The following is an 11,508-nucleotide window of genomic DNA, read 5'->3' as shown; positions in this document are numbered from 1 at the left end:
CACTAAGAGCGTCTGGACAAAGACAATCCCTGCAAAAACTGATCAATAGCTACCCATCTGAACCTTATCGTTTATCCGTACCATAAGGGGAAGACAGACCACAAAATATACTTTGTAAAGGTTAAAGTTAATCCTGACCTTTTTTCCCCACTATTTCCCCATATCAGCAATTTCTCATAGAAGCTACACACAGATAGAAGCTCAACTTCTAGAGATGGTTGAGTCTCTCTTCCTTCCCTCGTGTGGAGAGTCTGCCATTCAGTCTGTAAAGTGGCTTTTCTTGCTTGTCCTCTCTGCTCAATAAAACCTGCTTTTCTACTTTAACCTCTTGTCTGGCTCGCATCTTGGATTCTTTCCTCAAAGCGAAGAACCCCTGGGCTTGGGGCTCGAGTCCCCACTAGGGACTTGTCCCTCCAGCATCAGCATCATGATTCCTTTTCATTTTGTCTTAATTTAAATATACATATTGGTAAAGAAATAGCAAACAATATGAAAGTGGCTGTGTATTATCACAGATCAGATAATTTCCGATACAACAGAACCCAAGGCTAAGCCAATGAACTACAGAGATGTTTTACATTGATAAAGTTTATAAGCCACTGAAAAGATATAAGAGGCATGAGCCTTTATGCCCCCATCAACAGAGCTTTGAAATACATAAAGCTAAAAAATGTTTTAAATACTCAAGGAACAAATAAATCAACATTTTTTCCCTCAGAAATCAAGAGATCAGGTAGAAGGGAAAAGCAATAACACTGGAGTATTCGCTGAGCGTGATTTTGGCCTAGATCAAGCATTTGGGGCTATTGAGACCCACTGTGCCCCCTGGGGTAATAAGCCCTTGGAGGAAGAGCTTCCTGGAGAGGGGGGCATCAGAAGGATGGGTACTTTTTGGCAAGTGGAAAAAACATAGGGGAAAAAAACCAAAAAAAACAAAGAAAAAACATAGGAATCAGAAGTCTCCCACAGCCCTCTCCCTGCCCGTGCCCAAGGCTGCTCAGCTCTCCTTTCTGGCCCACACAACCTCTGTAAGGCCTCTGACCAAGAGGCCAGGGTCACATCTGCAGCCCAGGGCAGGGGCGATGGATGTCAAGGTGCCTGCTACTTGTGGTCAGAGGAGAATATCACTGGGGTGTCATCTTCTCAGGTTGAAAATCCCTCCTCTCCTCCAGCTGCTCCACCTCCTTGAATAAAGGGTCCCCTTCTCAAGACCCAGACACTCTGGTCCCACCTCAGGCCCTCGAGAGCCCCAGGTTGAAAATGAATGCTTAAGGGTGCAAAGTGGGATGTGCCCCAGAGTTTGCAGTTCTACTCCCCCACCCCTTCCCCCTCCAGGGGTGTTGGGCACCATACACAGCACCAAGTAGATTTATCTGGCTTTGTGCCTGAAGGGCTTTCAACAAGTCCTTCAACTATCAGTTTCCATTCCTCTGCTATAAGATGGGGATCGTAAAGGCTCCTGGGGAATCAGGCAAGAGGCAGGTGGCATGGTTGGCAGAGTGCCGGTACACCGTAAGTGCCCCATAGGTGGCGGGAGAGGTTGGTACTGTGATGCCAGGGCCAGGGCAGGGAGGGAAGGCCTGAGGGTCTTTCCAAGGATGTGGAAGAGGACAGGGTCCCTGTGCCCAGGAACAGTGTGAGGGCCAAAGGCTTGGGGACATGGAGTAGAGGTGCCAGCCCCACCCTAGGACAGGCCCAGACACTTGGGTTGGAGCTATAGTCATCTTCCCCCTCCTGAGTGTGTCTGAGGACGTTGTGACCCCAAGAGTCAGCCCAGAAGTGGCATCTGGAAGGTACTATGGAGCTGGCCCTCATGGCCATCCTGCTGTCCTTCCTGCAAATCCTTCAGGGAAGCCCCCCAGCTCTCCCATTCAACCTATCCTTGGAAAATGCCAGACGGATAAACCTGGACTCAGGTAAGACAAATATCGGGGTGAGGAGACAGGCAGTGCAGGAGAGAAGGCCTGAGTTTTGGGGGACAGGTAAAGAGAGATATGTAATCCTAACCCTGTCCTGATAGCCTTGTACTTGGGCAGGTCCTCTAAGAAACCCAATTGTTGGGGGCCAGCATCCACTCCCCCAGATTCAGCACCTCTGGCTTCCACCAAAACTCCATTGCCAGACGCATTTTATATCACTGCTTTCAGAACCTCCACAAGCTGGCCAGACCTTACTTGTCCCCACTAAGCTGGGCTGAGCAATCCAGGCCCCCAGGTCTACTTTCCCCAACTCAGCTGCTGTGCAGCTCCCCGCAGTGTCATAAGTCCTCCCATAGAGAGAGGGTCCTACATCAAAGGGGACAAGATGTCAGTCCACAAGGGGCAGGGATAAACAAGGGCAGATCTGCAGGGTGAGGAGAGCTCAGAGGGGACCTCATATAACCCAGCCACTGCCTTACCCTGCAGCGTGTGAATGCGCACTTGCATCAGGCCAATGGCCATGGCAGGTCAGCCTGAGGGATTATGGACAGCATGTGGGTGGGGGCTCCTTGATCACCGAGGACTGGGTGCTGACTGCAGCCCACTGCTTCAGCAGGCGAGGATCTGAGCCAGGGCCAGCTGGGACCTGCCCTTCACCCCTCCCCGACACCCTCCCTTCCCCATTTGAACAGGAGCCTGGGCAGGAGACAGGCCAGGAATGTGTCCTCCTAGGGTCTCACTTATCCACTCAGGATTCCCCCAGTCCCCAGGCTGGGCACTGGGGAGAGAGTGGGGGAGGAGACAGACTCAGCACTGGCCCTCCCAAGAAAGCATTCATTTTCCAGAAAACAAAAGCTCCCACACTAGGATGTCCCTTGAAAATCCAAAGCTTCAAGGCCACTACTTATCAACTGGGTGGCCTTTGGACAGGTGACTTCATCTCCCAAATAGGAAGAATTTGGCACCGTGCAGGGTTGCTTGTGGATTAAACAAGGTGCTTGTCATTGCTGGCATGTGCTCAACTCACACAAAAATCCTTTTGTAATGTTAGGACCCTCAAATCAAGATTGTCTTTAGCTCTCGTCCATGGGACCCGGACATAGCCTAAAGACACCCCTTGATTTCCGGCTGCTAGAACCAACCACTGTCCGCCTACTTTGTGATGCTGGGCACCATCTTCTCCTACCCCCCGGCCAGGGTGCCCTGGGCACTCCAGGCCGTGGCCCAGGTCATCACCCTCCCGAGTTACATGGAGGTGCACGGCAGTGGGGACATTGCCCTGGCGCAGCTGGCCTCCGCAGTCACCTTCAGTGAACTCATCCTTCCAGTTTGCCTCCCCAAACTCGGAGACCCACTGGGTCATGGCACCTGGTGCTGTGTCACTGGCTGGGGAAACACCAACATGAATCAAAGTAAGAACACCCAGAGCTGGTGGTGGGGTGGGGGTGGGGGTCATGACTCAGTGGAGACTGGTCCTGACACACTCCCTAGGGACAGCTGCACCTGCCACCACCCTCACTCAGACCAGACATGGAACCCACACTCACTGGCACAGCCCCAGCCAATGTAGACCCCACCTGAGACCCGCTGCCCCAGGCCCCACCTTGGGCTCCCCAGTCCATCCCCCCAGCATCCAATAACCAAAGGATTAATGCCAGGCTTAGCAGAGGGCTCTGGGATGTCGGCCCAACCAGGGCCTAGACCATTCTGATGGGCTAGTGCCTGTGTCACCTATGTGTTTACCCACAGAATTCACCCATCACCCGGTCCACACGGGGCTGGGTCAGAGCCGGGCTGCCCCATCCTGGCTGAGTGGCCGCCATCAGCCTTGCCAGGCTGTGGTTTCCTCCTCTGGGAAGTGGAGCTCTCAAGAGTGCCAACCTCATGTGCACATGAAGGTTACATGGAATGATGTATTTTAGGCATTTCCAGCAGGGCCGAGCAAGAGTGAGTTCTCAGTATTTATCAGCAACTACCATCATCATCATCATGTTTGTAATATCACCTCCGATTAGTGTCTTGGGGCTACCGTAACAAATGACCACAAACCGGGTGGCTTCAAACAACAGGAATTCATTCTCTCCCAGCTCTTGAGGCCAGAAACCTGAAATCAAGGTGTCACAGGGCCTCCCTCCCTTCAGAAGCTCTAGGGGAGGCTCCTTCCTCCCCCTTCCAGCTTCTGGTGGTTCCGTCACTCCTCTCTCTGCCTCTGCTTCATGTGGCCATCTCCATGTGTGTCTTACGGTGTCTCCTTTTCTGTCAGTTATGAGGACACTCTAACCCTAATCCAGTCTGAGCTCGTCCTAACTAATTACATCTGCAAAGCCTCTATTTCCAAGCGAGGTCACATTCTGCAGTGCCAGGTGGACGTGATGCTTTGAGGGGTGCTACTCAACCCACTTTTGATCTGACCCTTGGGAAGCCAAGAAAAGTAAGGCCATTTGGTGGAAGTGACTTGACCACAGTCCCCGGGCAGGGCTATGAAACCAGGTCCCAGCTCGCGCCCAGGCCCCTGCTGTGTCCACCCCACTGCCCTGCCCGGCACCAGGAGGGAGGCTGAGGCCCGCCTCACCTCTGCACGCCCTGCTCCGGGGAGGAACAGAACACGTCTTCTTGGTGTTTCGAGTGTTAAACACAGGCTCACCTTGCCACCCTGGCATGATCACTGGGTTTCCTGAGCACAAATGCAGGTTCCTGTTCCTCGGGGAGCAGAGGAACGACACACAGAAATGACTTCTTGTCATCAGTCCATCAAAGAGTAGGCAAGCCAGCCGAGAGCCAGCAGGCCACAGTGTCCCCTCTGTGCTCTGAGCTCTGCTCTCCGCTCCCCACCCCAGCGCTCCCTCCACCCTTCACCCTGAAGGAGCTTCAGCTGCTCCTCAATGACACCCATACCTGCGACACCTACTACCATGAAAATTCTGTCACCCCCAGCCAGGAGCCCATCATCCTGGAGGACATGCTGTGTGCTGGCTTCGAGAGTGGCCAGAAGGACGCCTGCAGAGTGAGCAAGCACGCCAGTGGGGGCCCCAAAGCAGATGACGGTAACATTTTTTTAAATTCAAGGGTCAATTCAAAAGGAAAAAATATGTTCCTGAACCTTGCCTCCCTTTCAAATATCATATAAATATTATCAGAACATGGAATGCCTGCAAGTGTGTTTAAGCAAACTGTGACCTACCCCTCTCCCTAAAGCTTTGCTTTCTTTTTGCTTTCCTAAAAATAACACTCAGAGGCTGTGAGCCAATTTTCCTAAGGAGCAGGTTACTTCTGAACTGGGTTGGTCCTGTCTTTCCTTCACTGCTCTTATTAGCAAGACATACTTTATCTCCCGTTGCCTCTTAGTATTGTTTTATCTCAGATATTTTTCATCAAAATGAAGCGAACAGTACCATTAGCAACACAGAAGTGCTCCTCTGAGGCCCTACTATGAAAAACACAGTTTTATGCAGAGAATAGGGTGTTTCCATCACATTGCTTGTCCCACCTGCCAGGGATTTCATCCCTAATTCTGAAACCAGCCAACCCTCCTGCCTTCCAGAAACATCCAAGCCACCAATGCTCTGTCCATTAGGCCTGGCCAGCAGTACTGAAGGGAGGTTGGTGGGACAGGGGTGGGGGCTGTGAACCACAATTTTCCCCCTGCATCAGGAGGGCACTTGGCCCTAAGCAGTCCAGCCCTCCTGCCCTACACTTTTGGGCTGCTTCTTTCTCCCCAGAGTGACTCTGGAGGCCCCCTGGTCTGTGACATTGATGGCATCTGGACCCTGGCAGGGGTAGTGAGCTGGGGGTCTGACCATGGCCTCCCCAAGAGGCCAGGCGTTTACACCAACGTCAGCGTCTACACCACATCGATTCTCAGCACAGTCCAGAGCTCAACCCCAGACAACAGGAGCTTCTCTCCAAGCCCTGCTGGGATCTTCCTCACTGCCTTATTGTTGTTTCTGTGACCGCGGGGGGCGCCCCCATCTCCCTGGGGCTTGCCTGACCATGCAGCTCAACCTTGAGACCTCAGTCCCCACATTTCAAACCCATGTTCCCTCCCTGCCCCCTGCCAGGAATGCAGAATACAGCTTCACACAGGGACTTCTCCCCACCATTCACCAAATCCTTTGTCCTCTTGGGACCTTCCCTGGCCCCTTCCCCTCAGAAAGCCCTCCATTGTAATACCTCTACCTCTCCGTCTGCAGACCTCTCATGTTTCCCCCATAGACACTAAGCTGCCTTCTCACCCTCCCTGCCAGCCTATGGACCCCCCCCCCACAGGAACAGACCTGGTGTCCCCTGATTCTCCCCCACCATCCAAGGCTGAGTTCCAGAACCCCAGGAATGTAAGTGTTTGAAAGATCATTTCAACTTTTGAGATTTAATCCAAAGGATGAGAGGGGCTGAGGCCTGAGGCCAGGGAGCAGCCTGGGCAGGCAGGGATTAGCCTGTCTGCCTCAGGAAGAGACAAGACCCAAGGCCACCATTTCTCAAAGCAAGTTTTGTGAGGGATCCCCTTCCTGGGTCAGCCTAACAGGCTGAGCCCCAACGGGCACCGATGAGGACTTGTTAGTGCGCTTTCATGGGAGTCCTGGCTGTGGGCCAGGTCCTTGGTCCTTCCTAGAAGGAGTGGGTAGGAAAGGGGGCAGCAAGCCGCGCAGCCAGGATCCCAGGGTTGCAGACAAGAGAGGGGTTGTTTAGGTGCATTGGTTTCTGGGCCATAGCAAAGGGGTATGGCTGGGGACCCAGCCCCAGGAGAAATTCAAAGCTGGGGCGCTGTGAGGTCAGATGTACCCCAAAGGCCTTGGGCCCAGAGAGGTCAAGCTTGGAGAAGGTGGCGCCAGGGTTCCCTCTCCCCCAGGGGGCGCCCCAGCCGGGCCCTGGAGCCGGCAGAAGCCGAGGGGGCGCCAGGCGGCGGGAGAGGAGCCATGGGCGCTCCGGTCGTGGCGCTGCTGCTGGCGCAGCTGCTGGTGCGCGTCGAACTCGAGATGCAGGGTGAGTTCAGGCAGGAGCTTGGGGGACGGGGAGGATGGGGCGCCTGGGGACCGAGGGCAGCTCACCTTTTCTCCTCCCCCCAGAGTGGCCGGAACAGGACACGATGTTTGCAGGTAAGGCGCCCAGGACGCTCGCTTCCCTGCGCAGCACAGCTGGGCTAGAGTGCAAAGGGCCCCTCATCTTTTCGTCTCTCTCGTCCCAGGTTTCGAGAACTCGTCGTTGCTCACATGTAACTGATGGGCCCCTGGGGGGAGGGGCGGGCGGCTGCAGACCCCGTGGGGGAGGGTCCCCAGCGTCCTCTTGTACCTCAGCTGCATGACCCCAGGACGAGCCCTGGGGAGCCCCTCCCCTTCGCGCTCCTGGGCGGGCGAGGGTGGGCAGATGGGCCTGTTTCCTGCAGCTCAGCCCTGTGTCGGTCTGTCCATCCCAGGGCCCTGTGGCCGACGGGCCATAGGGACGCGTGTGGTGGGAGGAAAGGACGCGGAGCTGGGGCGCTGGCCGTGGCAGGGCAGCCTGCGCATCTGGGGCTCCCATTCCTGCGGAGCGAGCCTGCTCAACCGGCGCTGGGTGCTCACGGCGGCGCACTGCTTTGAATCGTGAGTCTCGGAGGGGTGGGGGTGGCCAGTTGAACGGGACCCTGGGTCTGCACCACGCGCTTGTACACGGATATGACCCTCATGTTCTCCTGAGCCGCAGGCCCCACCGCAGCTGGTCACATCCTTAGGAGTTCTGATGGTGTCCCTGCAGGGAGCCCTGTTCAGTTTTTTCCAGAAGGGTCTTCCAGAAGGTTCCAGCGCACATTTATGTGTCTTGTTCTTTTCTAAAAACTTCCTTGTTCTCTTCTCCCTAAATGGCACCTTAGCCTTCACCTTCCTGGTCCCGCCCTGGGAGCACCCAGGTGGGGGGAATGAGCCGGGGCGGGCGGGTGCTGGGCAGAGCCTGGCCTGTGGCAGCAGTGGCCCCTGAAGCTGGTTTGACTCCACTCTGCTGAGTGGCTCACTTTGGCATCTGTCATCTGCTCATTCTTTTCTGAGGATGGCTCTGAGAGGTGACAGCCTGGTTGAGTGACTAGCCAGATCACTCCTGCCCCATCACCACCCCCCAAGTCCCCAGTTTCTGGGGCTCTGGTTGCAGCCTCTCTGGCCTCTCACCACCATGGGAGCAGGTGTGCTCAGGTGTCTCACCCTCCAATAAGGCTTCCTGACTGCTCTCTCCTCTCTACCAGGTCCACTGACCCCTTTGTGTGGACAGTCCAGTTTGGTGAGCTGACTTCCGAGCCTGCTATCTGGAACCTGCAGGCCTACCGCAACCGTTACCAGGTGGAGCGTATTGTTATGAGCCCCAGGTATCTGGGGGCTGTATCCAATGACATTGCCATGTTGAGGCTGACCTCGTCTGTCACCTACACTAAGTACATCCAGCCCATCTGTGTCCTGACCTCTTCCGCTGAGTTCCAGAACCGGACTGACTGCTGGGTGACTGGCTGGGGGGAAATCAAAGAAGGTGAAGGTGAGGCTGGGGACATGCTATGGGTCTGGGGCAGGAGAGCAGGGGCATGATCCTCCACCCTCTGTTCCAGCTGCATCAGCTACACCGGCCCCCACCCTACACAACTGGGACCCTTCGTGGGCCTGCTCAGTGTTCTCTTCCCACCTGCTGTGCTCCCCCCTACAAGGGCTGGGCTTTCTATACCAACACTCAGTTCCCTCTTTCCCCCAGAGACCATGAGCCAGAAGCTAGTGGTGAGAAGGCAGCCAGCTTGGCCCAGGCTATACTCCCAGTGTGCAAGGGCATTGGGGGTGGGGTGGGAGGACCTGTCAGAAAGGCCTCAGCCTGGAGCTCACCCCCCCAAGCCATCAAACCTCCCCACGCTGGCTTGCTCATACCTTCTTTATCTATCCATGGTGGCCTACTCTCCCGGAGTGCTGAGCCCATTTCTCTAGTCTCAAAATTTCAAGCCACAGTCCAACCTTGGCTCTACAGGAAGTCCTTGAACCAGTAGGAGCTGTCACCTGCTTATCTTTCACCATGAATGCCCTGAAACCACTGGGCACAGCTTCCCCCAGGGTGCCCTCAGGTGGGGGAGGCACAGGCCTTCGGCCTGGACTGCCCCTTACACTGTTCCCTGGCCTCGCCATCCCTGCCTCACCCTTAAATAGCAATAATAACAGAGGAAGCTCTTGCCTGCACACTGTGCCCGGCACTGTTCTAGGCTCTAGGGACTCAGGAGGTAGCAGGATACCATCTGTTTTCCTTCAGGACCTTGCTTGCAAATGAGGCTGGAAACATTTTTACACCTACTTCACAGATGAGCAAGCTGACAAGGATATGGAAATTGCCCAAGGCCCCAGAAGGGGTCAGTGGAGAAGCCAGGGCTCTCTCTGTACGGCAGAGAGAACTGGGGATAGAAAAGTGAACACTAGACCTGCCTCCCTCTAGAGTTGGGGTCCTTTCCTTTCTCCTAGGAAGGACTGAATAAGGTGCCCCTGCTACAGACTTCCCTGGCCCCAAAGGGCTGCATGAGTGTGAGCCAGAAGGCCCAGCCAGGCAGACTGCTCCCTCCCTCCCTGGCCCAAGGCTGACAGGTAGTCACATCCAGCCCCAGGCTCCACCCTCATTCTCACACGTGGAGATGACTTGTGGAGCCCCTCTGCCTGGTGTAAACCTTAGCTCTGCCATGTGCTAGCTGGAAGACCTTGTGTAAGCACTTCATCTAACTGTGCCTCAACTTCCTCACCTGTAAAATGGAGTAATAATAGTTCCCACCTCAGAGGGTGGCTCTGAGGTTTAAAAGCGTTCATCCATAAGGTTTAGCAGAGTGCCCTGCAGACCAGAGGCTCTGCCCACACGTCAGCTTTTTTTTTTTTTTTAAACATATCTTTATTGACTTCAGAGAGAGGCAGAGAGAGGGAGAGAGAAACATCAATGATGAGAGAGTCATTGATCTGCTGCCTCCTGCATGGCCCCTACTGGGGATCGAGCTGCAACCCGGGCATGTGCCCTGACCTGGAATCGAACCGAGATCTCCTGGATCCTAGGTCGATACTCAACCGCTGAACTACGTTGGCGGGGCCACATGTCAACTTTTGATGTTATTGTGGTCACAACCCTCTGCAGGATAAGGTAGAGATCCCAGCCAGGACTTAGGTATTGGATAGACCGGGGTTCACGTCAGGCTCTGCCATTTCTCGGGTGCACCTTTCTTACCTAAAAGTGGGTCATGATTGCGCTGCAGCCTGGGAGTGCTGTGGGAGCACTCGGAGTGCCTAGGAAAGCTCTTGGCTCGGGCCTTGAAATGTATGAATTCTAAAACCTCTTAGCTGCATTAGTCTTCTCCCCTGTGCATGCTAAGGTCTCTCTACTGGCTCTGGCGGGGGCTGTCATCTGCATGTTGCTTGTAGGGAAACTGAGCCTCAGGGAGGCGCTCTAACAGCCTGTACTGCCATTGGGTCCTTCTGGGATATCGCTCATCACCCATGATGTGCTGGGTGCTCGGCTAGAGCAGAGGACTCATCAAGGCACCACTGGTACCCCAGGGACCCTGCCCCCCTGCCCTGTAACCTATGCATTCCTCCCAACCAGATGGCAGAGCAGTGGCTCAGGATGCTATCTTTCTCTGTCCCCTCAACTCCTACGTAGATCTGCCGTCTCCCTACACCCTCCAGGAAGTGCAGGTCGGCGTCATAAACACCACTATGTGTAACTACCTTTACTCACAGCCTTATTTCAGCCACAACATCTGGGGAGACATGATTTGTGCTGGCTTCGCTCAAGGTGGCAAGGACGCCTGTTTCGTGAGTGTCCCTACCCACCCTAACCAGGCCTTCTGGGTCCTAGTCTCTCACCAGCCCAGCCCCAGACCTGAGAGCCATGGTCCTCATGACAATCCAAGGGGTTTGAGACCATTGCCCCCCTTTGCAGATGCAGAAACTTGGCCGCTTCTAGGGGGGAGGAGTAGGATTTGTACCCAGTCTTCCCAGCTCCACAGCCCCTCCTGCTCTCCCTACCTTCTCTGTTAACCCCTCCTGCCCCACCCCAGGCCCTGCTCACCCATTCTGCTCCCCAGGGCGACTCAGGCGGACCCTTGGCCTGCGAAAAGAAAGGGCTGTGGTATCAGGTTGGAGTCGTGAGCTGGGGAGTGGGCTGTGGTAGGCCCAACCGGCCCGGTGTCTACACCAACGTCAGTATGCACTTCAAGTGGATGCAGAAGCTGGTTGCCCGCAGCAACATTCACAGGCCATGCTCCTGGCTGCTGCTGCTGGTCCTCCACCTCCTCTGGGCTGCCCCAGCCCTGCAGCCAGCCTGAGCCCAACAGAGCTCCTGAGAGTCAGGGCCATCTGCTGCGTCAGGCCCAGCCCCCTCCTGTCCTGTTGCTAATAAACACATTTGCATGTTCTAATTGATGCTTTGCAGAACATTCTGTGGACTCCCTCATGGTCATCCATGTCCTGTCCACCTCAAGACCACTCCGTAACTCCTAAATCTCTCCCCAATTACAGGTCTGGGCTGCAAACAACAGAACCCTCTCAGGTTAATTCAATCAGAAAGATAATTTATGGAAGGGCATTAGTAGCACCAGGGTCCCTGGGGGCTCAGAAGACTGGAGTGG

The 11,508-nt window shown here is 55.0% G+C and overlaps 2 protein-coding genes across 2 annotated transcripts; both read left to right on the top strand.

Moving 5' to 3' along the window:
* Window positions 1-1,798: 1,798 nt before the first annotated feature.
* LOC308554485 (prostasin-like) lies at window positions 1,799-5,869 on the top strand (the record flags this gene model as incomplete). The annotated part of the gene is made up of 5 exons (XM_081131716.1): window positions 1,799-1,916; window positions 2,406-2,535; window positions 3,117-3,331; window positions 4,757-4,923; window positions 5,639-5,869. 5 exons carry the CDS (start codon window positions 1,799-1,801, stop codon window positions 5,867-5,869), a joined length of 861 nt encoding a protein of 286 aa, XP_080987842.1.
* Window positions 5,870-6,988: 1,119 nt separating this feature from the next.
* On the top strand, window positions 6,989-11,296 carry LOC308554542 (testisin-like). The gene is made up of 6 exons (XM_081131762.1): window positions 6,989-7,012; window positions 7,102-7,128; window positions 7,330-7,495; window positions 8,125-8,408; window positions 10,539-10,693; window positions 10,966-11,296. The coding sequence occupies exons 1-6, from the start codon at window positions 7,003-7,005 to the stop codon at window positions 11,203-11,205; spliced, it is 882 nt and encodes a 293-aa protein (XP_080987888.1). The 5' UTR covers window positions 6,989-7,002; the 3' UTR covers window positions 11,206-11,296.
* The last annotated feature ends 212 nt before the right edge of the window (window positions 11,297-11,508 follow it).

This window comes from Miniopterus schreibersii, assembly GCF_964146895.1.
Source record: "Miniopterus schreibersii genome assembly, chromosome: 3".
Lineage (NCBI taxonomy): Eukaryota > Metazoa > Chordata > Mammalia > Chiroptera > Miniopteridae > Miniopterus > Miniopterus schreibersii.
This window is presented reverse-complemented; position numbering and strand designations above follow the sequence as displayed.